The following is a 27885-nucleotide window of genomic DNA, read 5'->3' as shown; positions in this document are numbered from 1 at the left end:
CTTGAATGTACCACATTGTGCGCGCTTGTTTTAACGCCTGCGTTTGGTCTGTCAGGCAAACAATGTAGAAATGTGTAACTGCCTGATTGCTTTGATTTCACCCAGACTTTCCAGTTTACCTATTAAATGCCGACTTTATATATTTAAAATGTGTAATACATTAAAATCGGTTATAGTTGATAAAGGATGTAAATCGTCCAGCAGGAGAAGGTATTTGCAGACAGCCTAGTGGATTAAGCTCGGGGCAAAAATGTCCCGAGTCTTCTCTGATGCATATGCTTCCGAGTTTCTTTTTGTCCGTCTGTCTGTTGTAGCAACTGAGTAGCTGCTCCAACGGGAAGACGTGGTCGTGGATACAGTGTTTTTTCAATGGTTAATCGATTGAAATTTGTGCGTTTCGAAGTTTTGTCGCAGAAGCTAAATTCACCAAGAAAGTGAAAGTGAATGAATGACGGTGGGTCCTTTGAGCTAGAGGAGACTGAGTTACTGAACACCACTCTCCAGGCTCCTGATGCTATTACCGTAACAAACTAGCAGCTAGCTACTATGCGATCAAACAGGTGCACCGCTTTAGAGTCTAGCATGTTACCTTTATTAATATTCATTATATGCACTTTATGTGCATATAAAAAAATCTGTGACATAGTGTCTTTTACTGCATGTAGTAACCATGAGTCTTTTGGCGTTTTCACTATTTTTCTCATTTATTATTTTTACCTATTTAATGTAATTTAATTTAATTTTACGTCCAGACCTTTGTGCTGCTGTAACAAGTTTGTGGGATTAATATTAGTCTATGCCTATTAAGCCTGGACAGCGTAATGAATTTCACGTGGCTGGCTAAGTCTCAGTAATATGGAGAAACTTTTGCTATAGTTCTGATTCTGAAATTTTAATTAAATTTAGAAGTAAATCGTCTGCTTTAGAAATTACAACATGAACGTTTCCCCCAATTTTAACACGAGTAATAAATTAAAAAAAGAAAGAAAAAAGAAACGACTCCAAGTACTCATTCACAGAAATAAATAGAAACAAAATGGTCTGAACACCACTGACAAAAATGCAGTCAGCTTTACATTCAGATATCTCACTGGCAAATAAAAATGAAACTTATAAATGTAGAAAGACGACCTTTTCTGTCTACTTTCTACCGTTGTTTCCGGTCATACATATGATCATAGAAAATCATGAACTTGACTGTTTATTAAAGTTTATTTTTTATATGGTTTATGTCTGTGACAGCCTGAAAGCTGATTTCCTCCTGAGCACATTAGACTGTGAAGTATGAATACAGGTAAGTATTTCTGTTTATACTTTTTTATATTTTTCCAATTAATTGTTTGCTCAGTTTTTTGTGGAGCAGTGAACAATGAACAGTACTGATATGTAAACATGTGATAAGATAGCTGTGATAGCTTTTGTATTGGAGACAATGTTGTTAGCATGGCGACTGGAGACGATAACACTGCCACAACTCCAGAGGGAGGTGAAGGAATAAGATCATTAACTGTGGGGGTGTGATTCTCAGGGCACTTGTTACTGTGTAGGTGTGAGACCTGGCTGTCTTCTCTGTTCACTCTAACAACACCAGTCCACTGAGAGAACATGCTGCACATTTCTGTCACTATGAAAGGAGCTGACGGTACATAACGTATCACAGATATACCCAACACACTAATGAAAGTGTTCCTTTGGTTTTCAAGACGTCAGTGTCAGTCACACTGTCATAAAGATGTTTCTTTATTTAGATTCTATTTTGGTTGAATTCAAAGGAAATCCTTTATGACTTTTATTTTTAATTTAGATGACTGTCTTTTAACAAAGACTCTCTTCCGATCTTCTTGGGTCAGCTAAAGGGTGAATGAATTAAAGCAGGTAGGACCAAAAAGTGCACCGCCAAAGATAAAATCAGACCCTGGCAGAACCAGGGTAGGGGGCGAGGCGGCCGTCTGCCGCGACCAGTTGGGGTGAGAGAAGGAAGACAGGATAAAAGACATGCTGTGGAAGAGAGCCAGAGATTAATAACAAGTATGATTCAGTGCAGAGAGGTCTATTAACACATAGACAACCCAACTAGCATTTAGAGGGTAAAAAAAAAATCTGAATTGGAATAAAATTTTGGTTTTCATGACAAGGACTGATGCCAATTTGAAAACTCGAGTGGAAACTGTTTTAATATATATTCATTTTATAACATTTTGTGAACGTAAACAGGTGGTGGCCACATTTGTCCACTAACAAGCTGAGTGGGAGGTTTTTGTTTGTTTGCTTTTTTCAAAAAAGTAATGATGCATATATAATCGTATAAGGTTAATTATTGATATACATTTAACTACAATCATGGTTAGAAAATAAATCAGATTGTTTGTATTATTTGGTAAAAAATAATTATTCTATCCTTTTATCTCTTTGTAAATCATCAGAATGATGTGATGTAACTGGTTTTGAAAGGGTCAAAATTCTGAATTTTATGACTAGGACTGGTGCTAATTTAAAAAGTCAAGTCAGACAAAGTTTCAATATATATATTTATTTTATTGTATTTTATGAATGTAAACAGGAGGTGGCCACTTTTGGCCATGAATAAGCTGAGTGGGAGTTTTATCTTCTTTTGCTTTATGTGCACAAAAATAATAATATATGTTGTTGTTAATCGAGGACATGTCTTAAACTCTACTATTAACAATATAAGAAATCCAGTAGCACTGCAAATATAGGAAATGGTCATTTTTGAGGTTGTCTTCCAACAAGGGCATTGTACAAACAAACTGATGTTTTAAGGGTTTATATTTATGAAAAGAGCTGATGTTAGTTAAAAACTTTATGCAGTAAGAATAGCAAAAGAAAACCATACAAATAAAAAAAATTACAGACTTAATTTGTTGGTGGCCACTTCTGGACATGAGCAAGCTGAATGGATGAGTGATTTTGAACAAACCAGATGGTTAGGTTACTTTTTTGAGAATTATACCAAGGAGTCAAGTACTTCTGATTTGAGGCTCTGTTTTTCACAGGAGCTACAGTCTCCAGAGTCATACGTAGTGAGGAGGCAAAATCATTAACAACATAATCGACCTCTGTTGGAGTAGCGTTCAGGTAGCTGCTCTGCTCTGTGTTGGTACAGGGCATTGAAGGTGAAAACAGTGGGTGGATTATATTCTTAAACTCAGTTACAGCGCTTTCAGAAAGACATCTACTGTGATAAAGTCTACTCCCCACTGCTGTGTAGTCAATTATTGTAAATTTAAATGTTATCAGGAAATGATCAGACAAATGACAATGATCAAAACTGAAAAACAGTTAACTGATTGCCCAAGACTAGTTATTATCCAGGCATTGCTGAACTGTTTGGGGTCCAAAGACACAACAAATAAGTGCTTGGAGCCTGCTACCAATGTTCATGGTGTTGCTGTTCAGATATGCAGGTCGAGCTGGACTCGGTCGAGGCCGAGCTGGACACGGTGGAACTGCAGCTCGCAGAGATCCTGCAGAAAAAGGCTGAGCTCACTTCTCGGAAGAATGCCCTGCTGCAGCAGCTGGAGGAGGCCTGTGACACTGCACAGCCTTTGTCTTCTTCTGCCTCAAAGGCATCTGAAGCCAAGCCAGCGATGAGCAAGCAGGAAATGCAACGATATGATGGCACAGGTACTCGACAGACAGACTAGACAACTAGTTGTAGAAATATGCCACGTCTGTGCCCTGTGTTGACCTGCAGTAACATCATGCTTTATAGATTTTCCATGGTCCAGCAACGTGGAGCAGCACCTGAAGGCCACATTCCATCTCTCTAACTTCAGACCTTTGCAGCTGAAAGCCATCAACCTGACCATGTCAGGCAAGGACCTGTTCCTGGTCATGCCCACAGGAAGAGGGAAGAGTCTCTGCTATCAGCTTCCTGCAATCTGTTCTAATGGTACAGTGAGACACACATGCAGAGTTTTGGAACAAAACATCTGTCCTTCCAGTTTTATGCTCTTCTTCTTAGGACTTATTTCTCTTACTTTTATCATTTATCAGGTTTTACACTGGTCATCACTCCCCTTGTATCCCTGATGGAGGACCAGTTGATGTACCTGAAGACTATTGACGTGTCAGCAGTCATGCTCAATGCATCCAGCAGCAGGGTAAGAACTGCCTGCCATGTAGAAAAAGATTATTTGAGGATTATGCGTGTGTGCGGAAAGAAAAGAATTGCCTTTTGTAATCCACATTTTGGTTACAAGTTGGAAATATGTGTTTGTTTTACTGAAAGGGTGCAGATTTTTAGAAAGGAAAAAAAAATCTGCTAGCCAACTGTGTTATGTGTTGTGATTCCAAAGATATAGAGTGGAAAAAAACTAGAGGTCGTATCCACTCTCCCTCCAGCTAGCCTTCTTTTGTGACAGCCTGTGCCATAGCTTTTGACAGATGTACACATGTGTTGATAGTTTAATAGTATGTCTCATGAAAGTGAACTTGCAAATGTGTGTGTGAATGCACAGACTAGCAAAACAGAGTTTTAGGGAGAAAATAAAACTACACGTACAGGTACGATCTTCTATTCAATTCAGTAACATTTGATTTGTACAGCCACAATCACAACAATAGTTGGGCCTCAAGGTGCTGTAATCTTGTTTTCACTGGTTTACAAAACTAGTGTGAGAGATCATCCAAAATCATTCACTCTGCATATTCCATGACTGCTGATCAGATTCATATCTGATGAGTAAACTGACTTTCTTGACAACTGCTTTTAATTTTGTAACCATGTCTTCATTTTGCTTTAAGCAACAATGAAATAACCATGACCACTGCACTCACTGTTCACCAGTCTGTCCAAGAATCGTTTAGTAACATTACACACACTTCTGCTGTGGACAAGAAATGAAAACTGAGATGACTTTAGGGAATCTAAACAACATGGATGGATCATCTGTAATGATCCACAACAACTGCAGAGCTTTATGTTTCTGGCACTAAACAGCAGCTTGTTTTTTGTTTCCAACGTTCGCAGGAGCATGCTAAGACGGTTATGGCTGGAATGACAGATCCAAAGGCCCCCTTCAAGCTGGTGTACGTGACTCCAGAGAAAATTGCTAAGAGCAAGCTCCTAATGTCTCGTCTGGAGAAAGCCTACAAAGCAAACCTCCTGAGTCGTATTGCTGTTGATGAGGTGCACTGTTGCAGCCAATGGGGTCATGACTTCAGACCAGGTGAGTATTCTGACCTCAGATGATATTTAGTAACAACCCCCCCCCTCCCCCGTCACTATGATGTGCTGCATACTGGTTCATCTGTGTGCTTGTCGTTCAGATTATAAGCTGCTGGGCATCCTGAAGAGGCAGTTCTCCAAAGTGCCCCTCCTTGGCCTCACAGCCACAGCAACCAGTAGTGTCCTGAAAGACTGCGAGAAGATCCTGTGTGTGCCACAGGCAATCACGCTCACTGCTTCCTTCAATCGAACTAATCTCTACTATGAAGTAAGCACTGTCACTGCACTCAAAAATCCACTTAGCCAGTCAAATTTTTTAATATAAAAAGATGTGTTTAGAAATATACATTTTTACCCCAGCAACAGGCAATACTGTTGTCTGATTGGCTGGTAGGTTGCTAAGCCGCAACAGCTATGAACTCTGTGAAGAAATCGTTCATTTCTGTATATTAGAATCCCCCACCTTTATACCTTAATACGTCTTTAACTCAGTGTATATCAGTATGTTCCAAACATTCAGTATAGTCCATCATAAGATAATCAGAAACTGTTTTTCTTACCTGTTGGCTAATGCCGACGGCATCCCTTGAAGGAGTGGTGGCCATCTTCAACCAAAATGTTCATATTTAACTTGTAGCAAACATGACACACCATCTGTCTATCAATAGTATACATCCTGCCCATCCCTTCTTGATCAGTGCCCATAACACAAAATCAGGGTCAAAAGTCTGAAAGTTTAAAAAAATGACCTGGAAAAAACCCCCAAAAAATCCCAAAACATTTAAAACCAAAAACAACAGATTTTTTTTAATTTTTAAATTAAAATAATTATTAGAAATTACATTGACTTTATTTAAATGGGTGACAAAGGAAACTGAAGACATTTCTGTCTATTATGCTGTCAAAGACATGTCAAGACAAACCAATGTGTGACAGCCAATATAGTATTTCTGAGTTATTCACTTTATGCTGTAAGGAAACATTTCTACCCTGAAATGTTTATTTATGATTTTTTCCTAAAAATCTACATAAAAAATATTCTGGAAATAAAATCCAGTTTTGTTGTCACTTTACAGAACAGGATTTGTGAGATGTCCAAAAAGCAATTTGACCTCATACAGACTGACATGCCAAGAGGTTAATGATATATCAAATGAATAGTTATTACAAACATGAAAATACATCAGTTTAAAATAAACAATTGATTAATAACAGTCAATACACTGTCATTGTCACACGCTTGACAGGACAGACACCAGCATCACCGGGCGGGGATGTCACAGTACTAGAATTTCAGTAGTCGGTACCAAAAATGGTAGACTTACATGAATCTCGATATCCAGTTTGAAACCAACACAAAATGATTATCCCTCATACTCAAACATAAACTGATTTATGGTGGTAGCAGGACATATGCTAAACTGTTGGGGAAATATGCTGAATAGACCACTATTGTTACTCCAAGGTATAACGTCAGTATGTACATTACATTAGTCACTGAAAAACACTTTAGTCCAAAGGTGTTGAAATCCAGGCCTCGAGGGCCGGTGTCCTGCAGGTTTTAGATGTGTCCTTGATCCAACACAGCTGATTTAAATGGCTAAATTACCTCCTCAACATGTCTTGAAGTTCTCCAGAGACCTGGTAATGAACTAATCATTTGATTCAGATGTGTTGAAACAGGGTGATATCTAAAACCTGCAGGACACCAGCCCTCGAGGCCTGGAGTTCAACACATTTCAGATATTAACACTGTATTGAATAAATTGATGTTACTTTTGGTTTGATTTAATAACTAAATCAAATCGACTTCGTTTTAACAGTTAAAACCTTGTCAAATAAACATGATGATGACATGATACAATGTAATAATCACAAAGACATTTATTTATTATGTGTATTTGAACCTGCACATAAAACAAAATGCCAAACAGCAAGGAAGGATTTCTACTCTATCTGAGCATTCAAAGAGCTTTATACAACTTGCTTTCTCACACATCAAATGTGTGAGCTGAGTATAGTTACATTAGTTATGTCTGCTAAATTGGGCTAACACTAATGTGACCAACTCTGTCAGATAACTCCAACGCTTAACACAATTTCAGTCAAAATGTAGAGCTAGTATTTTTTAACATGGGACTCTATTGGTATTTTACTGGCTTTTAAAACCAGCCTAAAGTGCCTGTAGTTTTTGGCTCCACTTTTCAGCCCCTTGACTATGACTTTGGGCTGTAGAAGTGCCCTTTATAGAAGTTAAGTTATACAACTTCTCAACAAGAAATGGTTTGGATCATGCATTAATCTAACAACTCTTACAGACAGAAGATACTCTATGAATACACAATGTTCGAAAAGGTTGTAGAGGAATTCTCTAGAAAAGGGGTGGAGAACTCCAGGCCTCGAGGGCCGGTGTCCTGCAGGTTTTAGATATCGCCCTATTTCAACACACCTGAATCAAATGATTAGTTCATTACCAGGCCTCTGGAGAACTTCAAGACATGTTGAGGAGGTAATTTAGCCATTTAAATCAGATCAGCTGTGTTGGATCAAGGACACATCTAAAACCTGCAGGAAACCGACCCTCGAGGCCTGGATTTCGACACCTGTGCTCTAGAAGTTAAGAGTTAGGGTTCATAAACTTCTTTTTACTATGCTCCTCATCTTCATACAAACTTAACACGTGTTTCATTTCCTTCTCAGGTTCGTATAAAGGATTCTGACAGTGAAGCATCAGTAAATGACATAGCTGCTCTGATTAAGAGTAAATACAAGGACCAATCAGGTACTATGACAAACAAGACTGCTGCATATATAAAACATTACTAATGCCATTTTTCCACTAGTGCCGACTCAATTTGATTCTCTTCTGTTTTGGTGATTTTCCATTAAAATTGAGTACATGCATGGGTTGTTATAGCAACGCGGTTGTCATTTGTATACTACACAAACAAAACAATGAAGGACGCTGAGGCGATGGTATACCTTCTGCTCAGCCTACGGCTTACTGTTAAACTTGCGGACCATGGTATTGATTTTTGTCTAGCCAATTCCCTCAATGCTGGGTTTCAAAAATAGTGGTTTTGATTTTTGAGAAGGAGTCACTCTCATGACCCCAGTGACACCACTGACTGGCCAATTGGCATCATCCGGTCTGTTCCATTTTCTGATTGTCTCAGATTGCTTGGAAGCCTGAACGAATAGGTACTAAAAAAGTACCTGGTTACCACTTATTACCACCTAATGGAAAACCCTTAAAATTGAGTTGATTTGAGCCAATCCGAGCTGAGTGGGCACTAGTGGAAAATGGCTAAAAAAAGGTTAATATCCTCAATTCTGCAAAGTATTTTTAGTCATGCCAGAATAGACAATTTTAATGTGAATATTTCTATACATAATAATCATATATGAATATTTTCTGCTTTGTTCATACATGCCACAGGAATTGTGTATGTATTCTCTCAGAAGGATGCAGAGTTGGTGTCAGCAGAACTCCAGAAGAGAGACATCTTGGCATATCCTTACCATGCAAACATGGACTCTGAGGACAAGTCCCGGGTTCACCGCAAATGGACCTCCAACAAAATTCAGGTTAGTAAAGAAACATATGCACAGCTGCATTTCTGCTGAGATTTTCTATAAGAATTGGGTCAAGATTTTCTCCTCATGGTTAATATTGCCTGGAGTGATTCCACAAAAATTTTTTATTTAATTGCAATAAATGGTTCAGCACATAGTTTTAATAATATCTAAAAGCTAATTTTTGGATTTAAAATATTCTTCTAAAAACAGTTTTAGTGGATTTCTGGACTTCTGTAGTTTTGTAGATGGCAGCAGCTTAAACTGCAGTCAGTGCTCCCCAAAATAAATAATTAAGTCATAGCTTAAAATTTAGATTTAAATAGCATAAAAGGGGATAATAGGAAGGTAAAGGGAGAAATCAACATGTCAAAGTCAGAAAATGAACTATAAATTACAAAGGAACTCAAGGGGGATGTGAGCATAGCTTATTTCCTGGAATACGAAACTAAGGAGGTGGTTTGCATGGAAAAAATGTAGATTAAGTAGAGTGGAAGGAGTGTTCTTTGAACAGCACTTTGTGATTTAGATTGCACTTAAAAGAAAAGCATTTAATGCAATCAGAATGACACTCAGGGTGTTTTATGACTCCAGCTCCGTGATCTACAGCAGCGCATCCGAAGCCACAAACAACCTGGAAGAATGAGGATTACAAAGTCCAGAGCCAGTTCCCTCTTAGCAGTCACTTTTAAATGGAGATCCTATCATTGTAGGTGGGAAACAGCTGGAAGTAATCCATGCGATGATCTGCTTGAAACATGTTGAAACTGAGAGGAGTTCATCATAATAACCAATGTACGGAAGAGGATTAGGGCCACTGGAAAAAAAAAAAGTGGGCACATCTTTTTTTTTTCTTCTTTTCCAGAATTATTTTTTCTTGGAATTCTGATGTTAATCTCAGAATTCTGACTTTTTTCTCAGAATTCTGGAAAAGAAGAAAAAAAAAAGACGAGCCCACTTTTTTTTTTTCCCCCAGTGGCCCTAATCCACTTCCGTACCAATGAGAGCCACTGCTTTGTGTGTTTGAAAAACATATCAGGACTGTATCAGGAATACAAAATAGTAAGTCTTAATGTGACAGCTATAGCTATAACAAAAAGAGAAAAATTAGGATATAATCCTTTAGCGTCCTCTAACATTGCGCATGGGAAACTGAAGAAAATAGTGTTTAGAAATACATTTTACTGTTTATAAAAATTACAAATTGGAAGTAAGATGGCAATTTTAATTAGAAATTAGTTTTGAAGATGTTGGCTAACAAAGGACATTTGTGATAGCCAATGGTGTCACTGACCAAAGAGAATTTACTGAGAATTTACTGTATTTAATCATTATTTTGTATATATAGACACCAATTTCCTATACAATTAATGAGTTGAATATCCTGATATCAGCCTTTATCCAGGTCAAGATAAGATGTAGGCTTAGGTCACAAACTCTAGAGCTAATGAAAGAGGAGGGAGGCATAACTCTGGCTTGCTTAGAAAATTATTAAAAGATAGCTCATTACTCTACTGAATATAGTAAGACTAAAATCTTTATAAGAAATATTTATTTACACTCAATAAGTGGATGTCAGTACCTCTAAAGATCTGGGACATGCCAGAGAACGAGCAGTAATAAATCTGCAGGTCTCTTCCAAATCTTCTGGGATTGTCCAAAGCTGTCCTACTGTACAGAGGTGGTAGCAGACTTAATTTAACAATTTGTCCACAATTGGCCTTTGATTTCACTTTAATTTATCTACTTAACCTTCCATCTGGACTTGATTAAAAAAGATAAATGCCTATTGTAAATATTATATAAATAATGTGATCTGAACTAAAAATCATATCAATTTTGTTCAAAATCAGCACTGAAGTTCCCCCATACATAGAGAGGGGCAATGCCTCTGATTGAAAAAAATATTCCATTCCATGCTTGTAAACAGCTCACTGAATAATGCATCTGTAAAACACATGAGTTGTGTTTTTTTTTCGTTTTTGTTTGTTTAGGTCGTGGTAGCCACTGTGGCATTTGGCATGGGCATTGACAAGCCTGACGTCAGGTTTGTCATCCACCACACCATCAGCAAGTCCATTGAGAACTACTACCAAGAGAGTGGACGGGCAGGTAAACAGCCTATAATTTCTATTGGTAGCATAAGCAATACCGTTCTAGCATTACTCATGGTTATTATTCCGATGTTAAGTGTTTCTGTTGTGTCTCCAGGTCGAGATGACTCTCCGGCTGACTGCATTGTCTATTTCGGCTTCGCTGATATCTTCAGGATCAGCACCATGGTGGTGATGGAGAATGTTGGTCAGCAGAAATTGCTGCAGATGGTAGATTACTGCCAGAATGTTAACAGGTAGCACAGGATGTCAGTGCGGGCTGCTCAATTTGCACAGTCTTAAATGTAATATATATTCTTAAATGTAATATCTGCTTTGTGAAGGTGTCGGCGCTCTCTCATGGCAGTTCACTTTGATGAAGTGTGGGATGATGAAGGATGCAACCAGATGTGTGATACTTGCAGTCAAGCAAAAGGTGTGGGTGGTGATGGGATGTGTTTTGATGACATTTATTGCTTTATGTGTCAGCCATATAGATCATATGCCCTAAATCCATCACCTCACTTTTAACACCCCCCTCCAGATTACCCCACTGTGGACATTACCCAACATGCCAGGCAAGTGGTGCAGATTGTGGAGCTTGCAGCCTCCATGGATGAGAAACTAACCCCACTGAAACTGGTGGATGCATGGATGGGGAAAGGCCCTGCAAAGCACAGGAAGATGATTCAGACCACCACGCTGTCTCGGCGACAGGCTGAAGTTGTGATTGTTCACCTGCTCCTGCAGGGATACCTCAGGTGATTCATGCTTTGTTTCTTTCTGTGGATTTAGCTTAATTCGATTTTATTTTCTTATTTAAGTATCAATTCACTACAGTTTTTTTCAAGATGACTTTATTTATTGTTCTGTTTTTGTTCATTAATTGACCAGTGTGTGCATGTCTGTATGTCAGCCTGTCTGTAGAGACGATAGCTGGAAAAGTTTTGAATGAATTCTGATAAAACCTTGGATGGGGTTTAGAGAAGGCTTAGGTTAACAATCCATTAAAATTTGGCTTCCTCTGATTGTATTGGCAACATTACACAGGAAATGATACTGGTATATAAGGATTCTAAATATCACATTACATTTAGATCCAAACATGTCACATTTGATCTCTGACATCACTTTTACATTTCACATGTGCGCTTCTTTAAAGTTAACCCCCAAATGCATTATTGTTACTGCACTGCAAACTTCTTAAAATACATTTAAAAAGAACAAAGACAACAAAATGCAATAATGTACCCCTAAAAGTAAATACTGAGGAGAAGAGAGTGAGCTGCCTGAGCAGAATTTGGTGCTCTTGGAGTGCTTCTTGGTCTAAAAGAGATCATCTTTGTGTGACACAGCTCTCTTTTCTGACACGTCAGAAAAGATTTTTGATTTCCTGCAAAGAAATGCAAAGAAAACCCACTGGTGTCAATGAAGTGCCTCCAAACTGCTAACCAAGTTTGGATACCATTTTCTTCCTCTACACTAGGTTAACCTTCAAGCTAGCAACCGGTGCACTGTTGCCGATGTGGGGCCTAGGAAATGCAGAATAAATTAAATTGAACTCAAAACATCAGGCCCTTTTTAGACTATCCATTCTAGCTTTTCTGATTAGGATCAAACCTGTCACAATGTAAAGAACAAAAATGCATTGAGATGTTCCCCTCAAATCACACAGCCTCTGCAAATACTATGTGTTGGAAATCAGACCATATTCAGGGCTCGCAAAATCGCTAGCCCGACGTCCCGGGGCTAGCGATTTTTCCAGTCGGGCTACCAAAATCCATCTCAGCCCTGCCCGTCGGGCTATCATAGGAATGAAAGATATGTCAATGCTTTTGCATTCTTTCACAAATGTAGATGAGTAATTATGTCATCGGCATCGATGAGCCACTGTCAATATGTGACACATTGAAATCGCGTTTGAATTTGCGCTTGTTTTTTGCTTTCACTTTGCGATCGCGCGAACTGTGTGTAGAGAGCGGCAGCACTGATTGGTAAGTCACAGATTAATTGCGCACCAATTCCTCTGACATCGTCTTATCAATTGTTAGCTTACTATCAAACATGACAAGTGAAATCTCCTGCAGCAAGCTTAAACATGTGATAGAGGTTGATTGCGCAGAGAATTGCTGATCGTTAGGTAAGTATGTGTGCAAGAGCAGATGGCTTTAGGCAGGTATTTTAGTTCTGCAGAGCCAAACAAGAGAGGTCAGGGTGAAGAAGGGGCAGCCAAAGAAAAGCCTTCCACAAAACGGAAAAGTTATGACAAATCAGACAATGAGGGAAAAAGAAAGCGCAGCTTTTTTGGTTTCATGGACAAAAGAATTTATGTGGCTGGAAAATAACGAGCTAAATAACATAATGTTCTGCCGGGTGTGTTGTGAGTTTCCCTCGATTTCTGAGTCGACAAGCGCCTTTGTTACTGGGACCAGTCATTTTCAGAAAGACCCCATCAGAACCCATGAGAAATGCAAGAAATACATTATTGCTCAGTCTGCAGTATCTTTCCCAGAACAAACACCAATTGCAAAAAGCATACTAAAAGTAAACCAAGCATAACAAGAAGTCCTGAAAAATCTGTTTAGAATAGGGTACTATGTTGCAAAGAGTGAACTACCACTGCTTGGTTCCACTTGCCTCTTACCCGTGATTTCAGTGGAAATTTCAAATTCAGGATCTGACACAGTTCTTGCAAGTTCATAGAAATTTCTGTTCAATTAGAACCAAATATTTGAGTTGATGATTGTAATTTGTTGTTGTAATTTGTGTTTTAAATATTTTTAGACTGATGTTTTGTTTCCTTTACAATATTATACATTAAAGTATAATATTGTAAAGGAAACAAAACATCAATCAAAAAATTGTCCTCTTTTTTTTTTATTCGGGCTACTTAAATTTATTTTGGGCTACCAAAAACTGAAGAGTGCCTGCCCGAAGGGCTACCAGGGATTTTGAAATTTTGCGAGCCCTGATATTTAGTCCATAGAGAGGAGTAGCTGAAGTTAAAGGCCAGACATGCTTTTCACTTTTACTTTCTTTGAATAAAGCTTTAAACTCACCTTAGCTTGACCCGACTGACTGTGGCAAACCATCAGGCTGTGTAAGTCTCTAGTTCATGGGATTAAAGGTAAAGCTCTGGTCCTGTGACCATTAAGTCTGTCTGACACAGAGTTCTTCCCAATGTGTTGACCTCAGAGAGGATTTCAGCTTCACACCTTACACCACCTACTTCTACATGAAGCTGGGCCGCAAAGCTTCTCTGCTGAAGAACCCGACACACACACTAAGCGTGAAGATGAGAGATGCAGGGGCCGGAGCTGCTTTGGTAAGTTTGAAGAAAAAAACATATTCTTCTGTTACCAGTATAGTCTGGATCATCATTTAGGAGAGTTTTTTAGTATAACACCTAACCCTAACTACAAAGTAAGTTACAAATCACATCTGTTTTCATGTCACTGTTGGGTGTAGTTAGGCCTGAATTTTAAAACACTCACTTTAGCTAGTACATCACACTGTCTTTGTTTGCAACAGGTTTGAACAAACATTTCCAATTTGTAAGATATTACAGCTACAATCAGACTGAGTGACAGCACAAACAGATCAGATTTAAATGTTCCAGAGTGAGCAGACTGCTCTGTACTGTTTGGAATATTTTTTTTATTAGTAACTAATCCAAAAGAGCCTAATAAACCATTTATATTCTATTTAAAAGCTCTAAGTGAATAAAAATGTCATAAGGACACTCTAGTCAAAATAAACAGTTTTAGATCCCTGTCTTCCTTCTCTCACCCTAACCTATCGCAGCAGATGGCTGCCCCTCCCTGTGCCTGGTTCTGCCGGAGGTTTCTTCCTGTTAAAAGGGAGTTTTTCCTTCCCACTGTCGCCAAAGTGCTTGGTCATAGGGGGCCATATGATTGTTGGGTTTTTCTCTGTATGTATTATTGGCACGATCTGATATCGTCGTGTTGGTGTTGTTCCCACATCATCATAATAAATGTTGTTCCAGGTTCAACATTGCAAGTGACCAATCACATTGTTGTGACGTCATACTTTTGCGACTTCGGAAAAAAACGCCGTTAAAAAAAACCGCCTCTGTCCGCCGATCCAGCAATTTGAATTCTTTGCATTTCAGGATACTGTTCTTTAATAAACGATAAGCATTATACATATTGTCCTTGCAACATTGGAATTTCATAAATGAATGAATCGCTTGGCTTTTGTATGATGTCACAGCAATGTGATTGGTCACTTGCAATGTTGAACCTGGAACAACATTTATTATGATGATGAGGGAACAACACCAACACGACGATATCAGATCATCCGTATTATTGTAGGGTCTACCTTACAATATAAAGTGCGCTGTTGTTGTGATTTGGCGCTGTATAAATAAAACTGAATTGAATTGGAAATAAAGCTATTTAATATAAATGGGTTATAAAAGGGTTACACAGGTAAATGGTATGGGTACAGGGTACACAGAAAAATGCATGACTTTCATTACTTCTGTTCGGGACATAAACCTCTGCATGTATTATTTATGCCACATATAAATAGGCCTAAAAATTGGTTGCAAATGTTCAGCTGCTTCTCTTCCTGGAGTTTCCAAGCACTATCAAAAAAATAAATAAATTAGCAAAAAACTTTATAATTGCTTCAGAAAAGATCATTTCATTTTTTATGAATAAACTAAGTAAAACTACTTGTCAATGTACTCTCCAATTCAACAGCTACACTCACAGAACTTGCCAACTAAAATATGCTCTCCTCTGCACAGTCCTCTTTGCTTTACAGTGCTTTACAAACCCGAACATTAAAGCTACAAGTGAATTTTCCCATTTAAGGGGAGGAGGGATCTGTGTTTATATAAACAATGGCTGGTGGACAAACCACACTGATATAGAAAGCTACAGCTCCTCAGACTTGAAATACTTAATACTTGAATGCAGAGGATCTTTTCTAACCTTTTTGGAAATGGGGTTGTAAATTAGATCTTTACAGCAGTACTGTTCTGAGATCTCACGGTTTCCTGTTTTGGCACTGATTCAGATTCTGTCCTGTATACAGCTGTCCTGGATTGTTGCATGTCCTCCCCTTCTAGTGTCGGCTCATACATTCCACATCGGTGTGAACCTATTCGGATAAAGCACTTTTGTTAATGACCTGCAGGTAAAAGTCTCCAGTGGCAAGGGCAAATCCAAAGAGGGAAAGAGATCAGTTCAGAGCTGTGGAGATGCCACTGTGTCCAAGAAAATCAAGACACATCTCCCATAGCCCTCTCTCACCTGCCCAGAAGACAAGTTTACAAAGTACAGTTCATCATTCCCTACTCCGTTCACAGTTGCTTGTGTATGCATGGTGCTATCAACACTGTTACTTGTTACCGCATTTTTAAAATCCTGATTTTCAGCCTGTTGCTTTGACTTCCATGGTGATGAAAACTTTTGAGAAGCTTGTAAAACATGAGCTTTTGCATGCTACTCAAGATAAATTACACCCCCTCAAGTTTGCCTATAGAACAGGTAATAGGTAGGGTAGAGGATGCTGTGTGCACCTTGCTCTATATGGTTTGGAAGCACATGGATAGTGTAGCAAACTTTTATTGCCTGCTTTTTGTATTCAGCCCCATATTTTAGCAAGACATCTCACCCGTACATTTAATCTTGATTCTGGACTGATTTCTTGGCTTATTGACTTTTTAACAGATAGACCTCAGAAAGTGAGAGTCAACAATATTTTATCAGATGTGCTTTTATTTTCCACTGTTTCCCCCCAAGCGTGTGTCCTTTCTCCACTTTGGTTCTTTATACAAATGAGTGTCAGAGCCTCTACCAGGACGGACATATAATCAAGTTTACAGACGACTCTGTTATCGTCTCTCTCTGCTCCACGATACAGATTGTGACCGTGGCCCAGTTGTAGATGACTTTGTAAGCATGGTGTGGACAGTCTTTTCTTGACATTAATGTGTTTAAAATAAAGGAAATGGTTGTTGATTTTTGTAAACAAAAAATGCCCCCTGTTTGTATTCATGGACAAGAAATTGAGGGGGTAGAGAAATATAAATATCTGGGCACCATACTTAATTAAAAGTTTAAATTTGATGTGAATACAGACACCATATGTGCAAAGACTCACCAGCGTATGTATTTGTATCGGAAACTAAGTGGTTTTAATGTGGATAATACTTTCATGAAAATGTTTTTGTTTTATTGAGTCTGTTTTCGTTTTCTTTAATCTGCTGGTTTGGGTCTCTTAGCCTGAAAATTAAGAAGAGGCTGGAGCTCATTTTTAAATTGTGTAGCAAAGTGGCAGCTAAATGACCTTGCCCTCATGTATAAAGGCAGGGCGACCCTGAAGTCACAAAGGATTCAGGGTGCCCTGACACCCTCTGTGGGTTTTTTTTTTTTTTAGAGATTCAGCTGTTGCCTTCAGGGAGGAGGTATTCCTTGCCTCGTTGCAGAACAAACAGATTTAAATTCTCATTCGTCCCTACCACTATTCATTTTTGAAATTCTGTTATGTAATTTTGGTGGATGTGTTATTTATGCAGCTGGCTACAAAGCAAATTGCCCCTTGGGCATAATAAAGGTTATCTTGATTATATTTTCTCGCCCAAGCCTGTTGGGCTTAGTGTAAAATCTTAAATATTCAGATTTTACACTAAGAAGCATGTTTCACCAAGCTCTCGCTAACATTTCATCAAACTAACACATTCCATTTAACCTGGTTACTTGTAGGTTAAATATTCTGTTGCTGTATACACTTTATAAACATGATACTTTAAAGGTTTCTCTATTTTGACACATTCGCCTCTTTATGTGTACATCCAGTGGCTTATTCCAGAATGAAGATTTCACTAACATTGAATTTCATGTTTACAGGACACCTCAGCTGTTAAAGTGAATGAAGAGGATGTCAATATGACCTTAGACTCCACTGTTGTGGAGGACAACTGTCCTCCACAACCTAAACAGATAATATTTAAAGAAAAGAGGAACGTATCGAGAAGACAAGACCTGAAGCCAGTCAGCCAGACAAACAAGCAGATGGCGAGACCAGACAGATATGGAAAGGCAGAGGAAAAGAAGAATAAACCTATCGTATTTCAACATATAATTGAGGTGGATGTTGAAATGAACAGAGTACATCATGTAGGAATCAGTGATTGTCAGAAAACACTGTCACATTCAGATAAACCTTGTTCCAGTTGCAAATCCAGCACCCCTCAGAGAATGCGAAGGAAAGCTTGTGCTCACACAGCTGCAGCCACACGACATGTTCCCTGTCCATCCACCCATATCACTGTGCATAGCTCTCCTTCCCAGACCTCCATCATCTCTGACACAGCAGCTGAGGAGCTCTGCGACCTCAGGAATTATTATGGCGAACAGCTGAGGAGAATAAACAACATTTCCCACGAGTACTTGGGGCAGCCCACACATCCAGGAGTGCTGGCTTGTATCAGGGAGCCTTTGAAGAGCCTCCGCCTGCCCCGTGGACTGATCATTGCCCAGACAGCTCGAACCCTGTGGACACGCATCAGTGGCAGGAGAAAGCTGGTCCACTGCTGACTTTTGTTACTGTTTAAATATAAAAATAAAATGAACTTTGTTTGGATGTCTTGTATATTTTTAAATTTATTTTTATAAAGACAGAAGAGAGAGAAATTACCTACTTCATGTCAAACCAATTATTTATGGCCCCTGTGTCAAATGATTTATGCCTCAGGAAATTGTAACGGAAGTAATAAAAGTTAATGGCAGTCACTATTTTCATGAATATCATGAAATTATGATATTGCATAACTCGGTAATAATCAATCATATGCCCAAAAATTATGATCATGAAAATGTAGACTAGGATGATGAGTAGGATGTTTGAGATCGTTTGAGTTTGTCACTTTAAGCCAAAAAGTTTAAGACAAAGACAAAATTAAGACAAAAAATGCCACCTTTTTAGACAACTGATTTTGGGGACCTGTGAGTGTGTGTGTGTGTGTTACTCTATGGACAGATGAGAGCAAGATTATTCTTATTGGGTTTAAAGGTCGCAGAGAGTTTGTGAGCCGACCCCCAAACACTGAACACAAGCCACAGTACACTGTGAAGACTGTAAAACATGGAGGTGGAAGCATAATAGTTTGGGGATGTTTCTCATACTTTGGAGTGGGGCCCATTTATTGCATAACAGGCACCATGGACCAGTTTCAGTACCTAAAAATACTGGAAGAGGTCATGTTGCCTTATATTTAGAGATGGCACGATACCACTTTTTTATGTCCGATACCGATATCATAAATTTGGATATCTGCCGATACCGATATAAATCCGATATAGCGTTTTTTTTGTAATCAATAAAATGCTTTTTTAAATATATTGCTGCATTTGGTTTAAGTTCATACCCAAGTTTAAAAAACAAAACAAAACAAAAGCTATTCTGTTATACCTGTATGCAAAAAAATACTCTGCACCCAAAATATTTCATAGATCAGCAATACTGATCAATCTAATAAACTTAAACCTACACCATCCTCCCTATTCTGGTATTTAAAAGAGTACTTAGTGGAAATATTAAGCTACCTAACTAATAGGGTTGCCAACTCCAAGTAAAGAAATAAAAATAAAAATAGGGAACCAACCCCCACCCTCTGCCTCATAATGCTTAATTGACCTAATCAACTTTAATTTAATGCACATGTAAAAGAAAATGCACAGAAATCAATAATTTTTCTACAATAATTAAATAGATTCAACATATTTCTTCATTAGAATTGCAGACTGCACAGATGGTATCTTCCCAAAGGAAAAAGTACTATAGCTTAGTAGGTTATAAATTTGACTTAATAGTTCTATATACAATAATGGATTTCTATACATTTTACATCAGATGAAAACTTTGGTTGTAAGATTCAGATAATTATTTATTAAAAGCTAGACATGACAATAAGGAAGATAATTATTTATTTGTGCCTCCCTTTCCCTGTTAATGCCTTACCTGGCCCCCTGGCAAAACTTTGCTAGAACCGCTCCTGCGCAGTTACCAGCTGTCAGCTAGGTAGAAAAGGATCCTGGTGTAGAAAGTAATAAATAAATTCTAACAACAGCTTGTCAAGCTTAAACGTGCTGCTGTTGTTTATCCGCTGGTTTCCTCTTTCTGGCGCAAAGTGGGCGATAAATTAACAAGAGAGACATAGGATGGTTTGTCAGAACAACGGGACTCGCAACAGAAAAGCCGATCAGCTGATTATTGATCAGTTTCATGACTGAAGTAGCAGCAGCAGAGGGAGAGAGTGAGAGGCAGTCGCTCCCAGCCTTCGCTGGGAATGCTTTACAAACATTCAGAGATGAACTTACACACTTACTTTACTTCTCTGGGATAACTTTCTCGGAGATTAAATGCTGGTTTGGAAGCACGTAGCGAGGCTCCAAATGCTCAACCAGACCGCCGACAGGTCTTGAACGCCACAGACGCTCTACCACGAGATACTCCTCGGACGTGCTAAGGTTATGAGCTGGGTTACGCTATGTCGCAAGTTTTGTGAGGTGCTTTTGTGATATTGAATGGATCGGATTACATTTTTGATTTCTCTCCGATATCCGATCCAGTAATTTAGGTCAGTATCGGACCGATACGTAATATCGGATCGGTCCATCTCTACTTATGTTGAGGAAGAAATGTCCTTAAAATGTGTGTTTCAGCAGGACAATGACCCCAAACACACCAGCAAGCGGGCAACATCCTGGCTGCAGACCAAAAAGATTGATGTCGCAAAGTGGACAGCCCCTTCCCGGGACCTCAATCCAATTGAGAATTTGTGGAATGACCTCTAAAATTCTGTTTTTGATGCAAAACCCAAAATGCAGAAGATCTGTGGAGTGTAGTCCAGTCAGCCTGGGCTGCAATTTCTGTTTGCAGGTGTTAAATGTTAGTTGACTACATGCCACACAGATGTAAAGCAGTGACCAGAAATAATGGTTATACAACTAAATATTCAGTGCTTAAAGGAAAAGCAAAATCCTCATTTCATTTTCAGTTTATACTGTAAATATTCCAGTTTGTAAATGAAAATGCAGACACTGCTATTTTTTTTTTGAACAACCCATTGTTTTTCTTCATTTTCAGTTTAAAAAGAAAGAAAGAGAAGAACAGACAAAATTGTTCATGTTTTCATTTGGGATTGAATGTACACGGCTCCCAGTGCCTTTGTATATATGGAAATAAATGCTGTTGTAATGCTATGGAATGCTAAATGCTATGGAAATAAAGTGGAACTTTTCCTCTGTTGTTTTAAATAGATTGCTATTATTTTGCACATAACTGTACATGCTATATGGTCCAGTGGTTCTGGACATACAACATGTCACTCACACAAGTAGGGTCTTGAAGTGAAGGTCATGGACTGCGTAGGTTACAGTGTGTAAGGCTATTCATGTGGCTTTGCTTGTTCCTCATGACCCTCCTCCCTCCTTAATAACTGGTAATAGTGACAGAGGGAATAGTGACAGATGTGCCAAGTATAGTATGAAGGAGGGGGTTGATGGATGTGTTGCAGGTTGATATGGAACTTGAAAGGCTAAGGGTTGAAGTGGGATTGCAGAGGGAGGAAGTAAAAGTGGAAGAGTTAAAGCTGGGATTGATAAAGGAGGGAAAGGCAGATGAGTCATTAATTACTGGGAAGAGAACTCAGTGTAATTGTTATTACACAGGGGTGCCACCTGAGATTTGGGGTCCTGTCTGGGAAAAAAAGCACTTTGGGCCCCACCACCTTGACACCATGCACACCCTAAAAAGATAGCACTGTGCAGAGATGGGTCAATATTTTGCTTAGATAAATGTATCTATTTTTTTTACAAGATTGATGAAATATGTATAATATGTATATTATGTATACTATATTTAGTAATATTTTTAATGATAACCTTATTTAATTTTCCATTCTTGGTACCTGACACCAAATAAATATATGTTAACTTTTTTTGAATGGAACTGAATTTCATATTCTCATCTATAAAATATTTACAGCTTAAACACGTATAATTGCTAATACTTTATATTCTAAATAAAACTTAAACCCTTTTAATCCTTTTGAATATAGATTTTCAGTGTATAGCCAACTAAAATATGTCCCTGAGACCTAGTAGAACTCAAACAGGTTTTAATCTAGTTTAGCCCACTGAAAGCTCTCACCACCTGAAAGCCCCCCTGAAAGCTTGTGTTGATCTTGAGCTCGTGGTGGTATCAGGTCATGCAGATACTTTTAGTGACATGACACATCACTAGAGTCCGAGACAGCAATCATGTAATTCATAACCATTTTGTTTCCCAGTTTCCACATAAGGGTATCAAATAAAGATTGTTAGTCATTTCTACTGTGCAATGTTTTTATTTAAAAACAAAACAAAGCAAACAAAAACATCTACGTTATGCTTAGTTAAAATCACATCATTTCATGCTCAAATCTGAACAAAGCACCCAAACCCAGTGCCTTTGTGCATACAGGAATTTGTAAAACTATATCATGTTTGCTTTTTTTCTTTTTCCTTTTTTTCTAAATATTTGCATATGTACCCTACGTACAGCACAGATGTCCTCTTAGGACAATAAGTCCTTAAGGCTGGTGGGTATAAATTATGGCCAGACATTGTGGAGCGTGAGTCAGTATTAACCCCAAGCAGCAGCTACATTAATAAACAACACAGACGAGAGTGTGCAATCAATTGTCACCTTGAGGCAACTGCTTTTGTGCTTTGGTTCTGTATAAATAAAACTGAACTGAACAGAAGTTGCCCTACTACGGGAATGTGATTTAAGTAGTGGTAGCAAGGGTAAATCTGATGTGATTTGTTTATTGGAGGATTAGGTGAGCACACTCTCTGAAACCTGGATTAAAGTTCAAAGTGGGTCACACAGGAAGATTGCATCTTATACAGTATTCTTGGGAGCTATGCTTTTGTTTTCTTTTGTTTTGTTTTTTTTAAATAAACCTGCTTTTTAGGCTTCTTAGGTAACGATGAATTAACAAATCCTGAGACTGAATGTTATGGTTAGGCTGATTATCCATAGCTGTAAATTAGGCATCAGTATAATGTGTGAAAGAAAGACTTTAAAGTTTATCTTTCACACAATTTGAAAAAAAAAAATTGTTGCAAAAGCATTACATTCTAAATAATTTTCCAAAGATCAAGGAATAAGTGCCATCAGTTTGGAAACTGACTGTAAGGGTGCTTGTCTTTTTCATTAAAGACATTTTTGTGTGTTATTGCAAAAAAAAAAAGAGAGAAAGAAAGAAAAGAAAGAAAGAAAAGAAACTCTAAAAAAAAAGTTGATAAGTATTGATAAAAAAATATCCAGAAATGATAATTAAAAAAATAAAACCATTTTGACCAAAAAAAAAAAAAAAGTCATGCAATTGAGCTCAAACAAAGCAGTGTTAGAGTCTGGAAAGAATATAAATGTTAATGTCTATGTTTTGATATGATCAGCCTCGCAATGGGATCAGTGATGCATTGTGTATCAGTAATTTATTCAAGCTCTGTATTCAAGTACAGTTCTCAGATACTTATACTTTTTTCTCCCTGCTACTTCATTCTTTCATGTCACATTTTATTAAAAATATTGATTCCAACATTGTTTTCATTACAATCACCTGAAAATTGATATTACCTCTGTACTGCTACTTCACAGAACTTCTTCCAAGACAAGATAAAAACACTGAGAAGTTAACAGTGTATTAGAAAGAAATGCCACTCTCTACAGACTGGTAAAGCAAAACTAAGTAAATCCATTCACAAACAGACAACACTCATTATCATAATGTTAAGTTGAACAAAAGAAGACAAAATGAACAGACTACAGCAGTTTGAGTACTAATCAAAGGGGACCTAGATGTATCTCCCTATCCTAGATAGATTCAAATTAAGTATGACCAATGTTTCAAGTTCTGAGGTAACAATATAAGTATACAAGATAAGACAACCTTTATTAGTCCCATGCGTGGGAAATTTGTTTAAAAAAAGTGAGGGGAGAGCGCGAACGCAGTCCTCCACTACCACAAATTATGCAGTTGACATTCCCGCATTTGGGGAATTCACAGGGGTCAGCACAACCGCATTGCAATGGCTGAGCCTCGCCCTGGGTGAACCACCTTTGTGATCATGGTATCTCCCCTGCCAGGTAAGTATAAATATATATAAATAAATATATATAAAAGTATATGTTTACCTTACTATTTCTGGCTCACATTTTCAGGTTTCAAGGAACAGAAACTGAAATGTGTTATAAACAGTGTACATACAATTCTCCGACATAATATACAGTGGGGGAAATAATGATTTCATTATCTGCTGTATTTATAGGTTCACTCACTTACAAACAAATAAACAGTCTCTAATTTTTATGGAAGTTTTATTTTAATGGAGAGAGAATATCAACCAAAATTCCACAAATTACAACCAATCAATCAATTAAAGATATTCCTGATGTCAACTATGTATAAAGTACACCTGTCTGCAAAATCAGGTTCCTTCAATTTCCATTCTAACCACTCCACCAAAGAGCTGTCAAAGGGCACCATGAACAGGACTATAGACTTGCAAAATGCTAGAACAGGCTACAAGACCATCAACAAGAAGTTTGGTGAGAAGGTGACAACTGTTGATGCCATTATTGAGGAATAGAAAAATATAAAATGACCGTCAACTGCACTCATTCTTGTTCTCTATGCAAAGTCTTGGCTCGTGGGTTGAGGGTGATCATGAGAAAGTGGTTGTAGGAGCCATTTTTTGTGTTGGTACATTATGCATGCCACTAGGGGTTACCTTTTGTGTTTTACGATATGGTGTGTTGATGGGAATGTGTTTAAGGTAGACACATGTAATTAGCGGCAGGTGTGTTGTTGTTCAGAATGAGCAAACAGTTTATGATAAATGGTGTTGGATAAAGAGAACTGTTGACAACAAATGCAACTGATGGAAGTGGAATACAGATTCTAAACAAACAAGATAAGTACGGCTGGAGTTATTGGACTGTGATAAGTTTCATTCATAACAGTGGCATCGCGTCACCCCAGCCAACAAACACCTCAGTGGCTTCAAGCGTAGGCTCAGCCTCTACAGTGGTGGATCAGCCCCAAACTACACAGGAGAAGCTTGTTGATTATCTGAAGGCAGTTGGAACCACAGTTACCAAGAACACAACTGGTAACACACTATGCTATAATGGATTGAAATTTTGCAGTGCTCACAAGGTGCCCCTGCTCAAAAATGCAGACGTGTAGGCCCATCTTAAGTTTGTAAGACACCATTTAAAGGATTTAGAGAAGGCTTGGGAGAATGTGCTGTGGTCAGAATAAAACCAAAATCGAATTTTCTTTGGCTTCAACTCAACCCACCATCTTTGAAGAAAGAAAATTGTATGACGCAACTACCATGATCCCTCTCACTCTTAACTGCATTGGATGACTCTGGGTTCAGTATCTTACCCAAGGGTACTTTGGCATATAGACTGGAGTAACAAGGGATCGAACCACATTGCTTGCAACTAGTACCTCTTGTGCCACAGCCACCCTTGTTTAGAGAGTTTCTGTAAAGGGGAGTGGCCAAAATCCTGAGATATGTGCAAACCTAGTCACCAACTACAAGCAACATCTTAACACTGTACTTGCCAACAAGGGTTTTTCCACCAATTAATGAGTCATGTTTTGCTTGAAAATCAAATACTTATTTTACTCAATGACGTGCACATCAGCTGATAAAATTAAACTACCATAAATTTTAGAGCCTGTTGTAAATGAGCAAACTTACATTTTTTTTTACCCCACTATAAATGAGGATTTTTCTTAATGTGTGAATCATGCAAAAGTACCCTAGTGGAGTACCAGAATAAAAATGTACAAACACCAACTTGAACTAGGCTTGCTATTTTACGTACCTTTGCTTTATGCTAAGCTAAACCAATTATGTAAATAAATAAAAGAACTCCTTAAACTGTCAAACTGTATATCTGTCAGAAATGTATACAGCACGTAAAATAACTATTGAACAAGTCATCAGTTTACTAAGTAAATATATTTCTGAAAGCGCTATTGACATGAAATTTTCACCAGATGCTGGTAATAACACATTCCAATCCACACAAGGTGAACAAAAATAAGGTAGACCCTATTTTTGTAGGGCCTACCTTACAATATAAAGCGCCTTGAGGCGACTGTTGTTGTGATTTGGCGCTATATAAATAAAATTGAATTGAATTGAGCTAAAGAAATCAAACCACAGATGCCATAAATTATGTGTAAAATATAAAATGACACAGGGAAAAAGTATTGAACATGGTTACTGAAATGTATTTATAAAAGCTGCTGGTGGTAATGACAGCTTCAAGGCGCCTCCTGTATGGAGAAACAGGAGGTGAAGAGTTGCATGTACTGCTCAGGTGAGTTTCTTTCACACAAACAGTTTTCAAATCCTGAAGGTTCTGTGGGCCCTTTCTGTGAACTCTGAGCTTTAGTTCTCTCCATAGGTTTTCAGTTGGATTCAGGTCAGGTGATTGACTGGACCATTGTAGCAGCTTTATTTTCTTTTTCTGAAACCAGCTGAGTTTCCTTGACTGTGTGTTTGGGATCATTGACTTCCTGAGATATCCAACTGCCGTTCATTCTTCCTTCAGTTATGTGAAGCATGCCAATGCCGTATGATAAAAAACATCCCCACGCCGTGATGTTCCCACCTCCAAACTGGGGGGTATATGCATTGCCTGTTGATCTCAAAACATGGTGTGTATTATGGCATCCAAAAAGTTCAATTTTGGTCTCATTTGTCCAGACTATATTTCCCCAGTATTTCACAGACTTGTCTAAAGCTTGTTCAGCAAATTTTAAACACACTTCAACATGCTTTTTCTTCAGCAAAGGAGTGCGTGGATAAAGACTGTGGCGGTTAAGTCCATTGCTTATCGTTTCTTTGAATCTTTCTGCTGCTCTCCACAAATGGTCCTTGAACCTTGGACAACTCGTCTGATAATTTCTTTTACTCCTCTGTCTGAAATCTTGAAGGGAACACCTGGTAGTGGCTGCTTTATGGTGAAATTATATTCTTTCCATTTCGGGATTATGGCCCCAACAGCGCTCCTGGGAACCTTCAGTAGTTTAGAAATTCTTTTGTAACCAATGCAACAATAAGGTTGCAAAGATCTCAAGATCGTTTTACCCGTCATGAGATGTTTATTGCGCGACTCCTTGGTAATAAGACACCTTTTTATAAGGCCTTCAGTTGGGACTGAACCCGCTGATATTAATTTGCAATAGGTGGCAGGATTGCTTTCTAATAACTGATAGATTTCAGCTGGTGTCATCACTTTACATGGCTTTCTTGCACCTCCCATTGTTCATGTGTTCAATACTTTTCCCATGTGTCATTTCTCATGATTATACATAATTTATTGACACATATTATTGGATTTCTTTGCATGTAAGGATTGGATGGGTTGTTACAGGCATCTGGTGAGAATTTCATGTCAGTAGCACCTTAGACATATATTTACTTAAAAAATTGGTGAAATGTTCAATAATTTACTCACTGTATCTTTGTAGGAACTATCTGCTTAAAATACAGTAGTGTTGTGATGGATGAATTCACACACATTGTAGCATAATCAGTCTACTGTTAACTTCTAGTTACCTACATGATTAATGTCAATCATTGCTCTGAAATTAATTAAAAACAAAAAATCTATCTTGTCAAAATATGTATATGAAAACAATGTTCACTTAAGGCGGTTCAAGTTGATTACATCACTGGTAAAGCTTTCTATGTTTTAAAGTTCTTTCTAAGAAAAATACATCTAGGAAGATATTATATTCCATGTCTTGCAGCATTCACCAACCAGTTTGTGTGTAAGCCCTGTTTCCTGCAACTTGCCTGCAATGCCACATGGATCCAATACTGGTGCAAATAAATAAAACATTAAACAAATAAAACGTGATGAATTTAAAAATCCTATAAATAGATAATCAAAATACTTTGTTCA

At 38.1% G+C, this 27885-nt stretch overlaps 1 protein-coding gene and 1 non-coding gene across 3 annotated transcripts; one reads left to right on the top strand and one right to left on the bottom strand.

Moving 5' to 3' along the window:
• Positions 1-296: 296 nt before the first annotated feature.
• Positions 297-18476, top strand: recql (RecQ helicase-like). 2 transcript variants are annotated; one of them, XM_063496012.1, is made up of 16 exons: positions 297-454; positions 1243-1294; positions 3418-3645; positions 3734-3913; positions 4018-4124; positions 4994-5192; positions 5293-5459; positions 7892-7973; positions 8631-8779; positions 10762-10879; positions 10979-11117; positions 11205-11296; positions 11405-11621; positions 14056-14185; positions 16030-16169; positions 17745-17855. In XM_063496012.1, the coding sequence occupies exons 2-15, from the start codon at positions 1285-1287 to the stop codon at positions 16132-16134; spliced, it is 1923 nt and encodes a 640-aa protein (XP_063352082.1). In that variant the 5' UTR covers positions 297-454; positions 1243-1284; the 3' UTR covers positions 16135-16169; positions 17745-17855. The 2 variants fall into 2 exon arrangements, with proteins under 2 accessions (XP_063352082.1, XP_063352081.1); XM_063496011.1 differs by lacking the exon at positions 16030-16169 and having other exon boundaries at positions 17745-18476.
• Positions 18477-23880: 5404 nt separating this feature from the next.
• LOC134643912 (U1 spliceosomal RNA) lies at positions 23881-24044 on the bottom strand. The gene has a single exon (XR_010096422.1). It is a non-coding gene; the product is annotated as a U1 spliceosomal RNA (small nuclear RNA).
• Between the last annotated feature and the right edge of the window lie 3841 nt (positions 24045-27885).

Source organism: Pelmatolapia mariae, linkage group LG15 (genome assembly GCF_036321145.2).
Source record: "Pelmatolapia mariae isolate MD_Pm_ZW linkage group LG15, Pm_UMD_F_2, whole genome shotgun sequence".
In the NCBI taxonomy this organism is placed as follows: Eukaryota; Metazoa; Chordata; class Actinopteri; order Cichliformes; family Cichlidae; genus Pelmatolapia; species Pelmatolapia mariae.
This window is presented reverse-complemented; position numbering and strand designations above follow the sequence as displayed.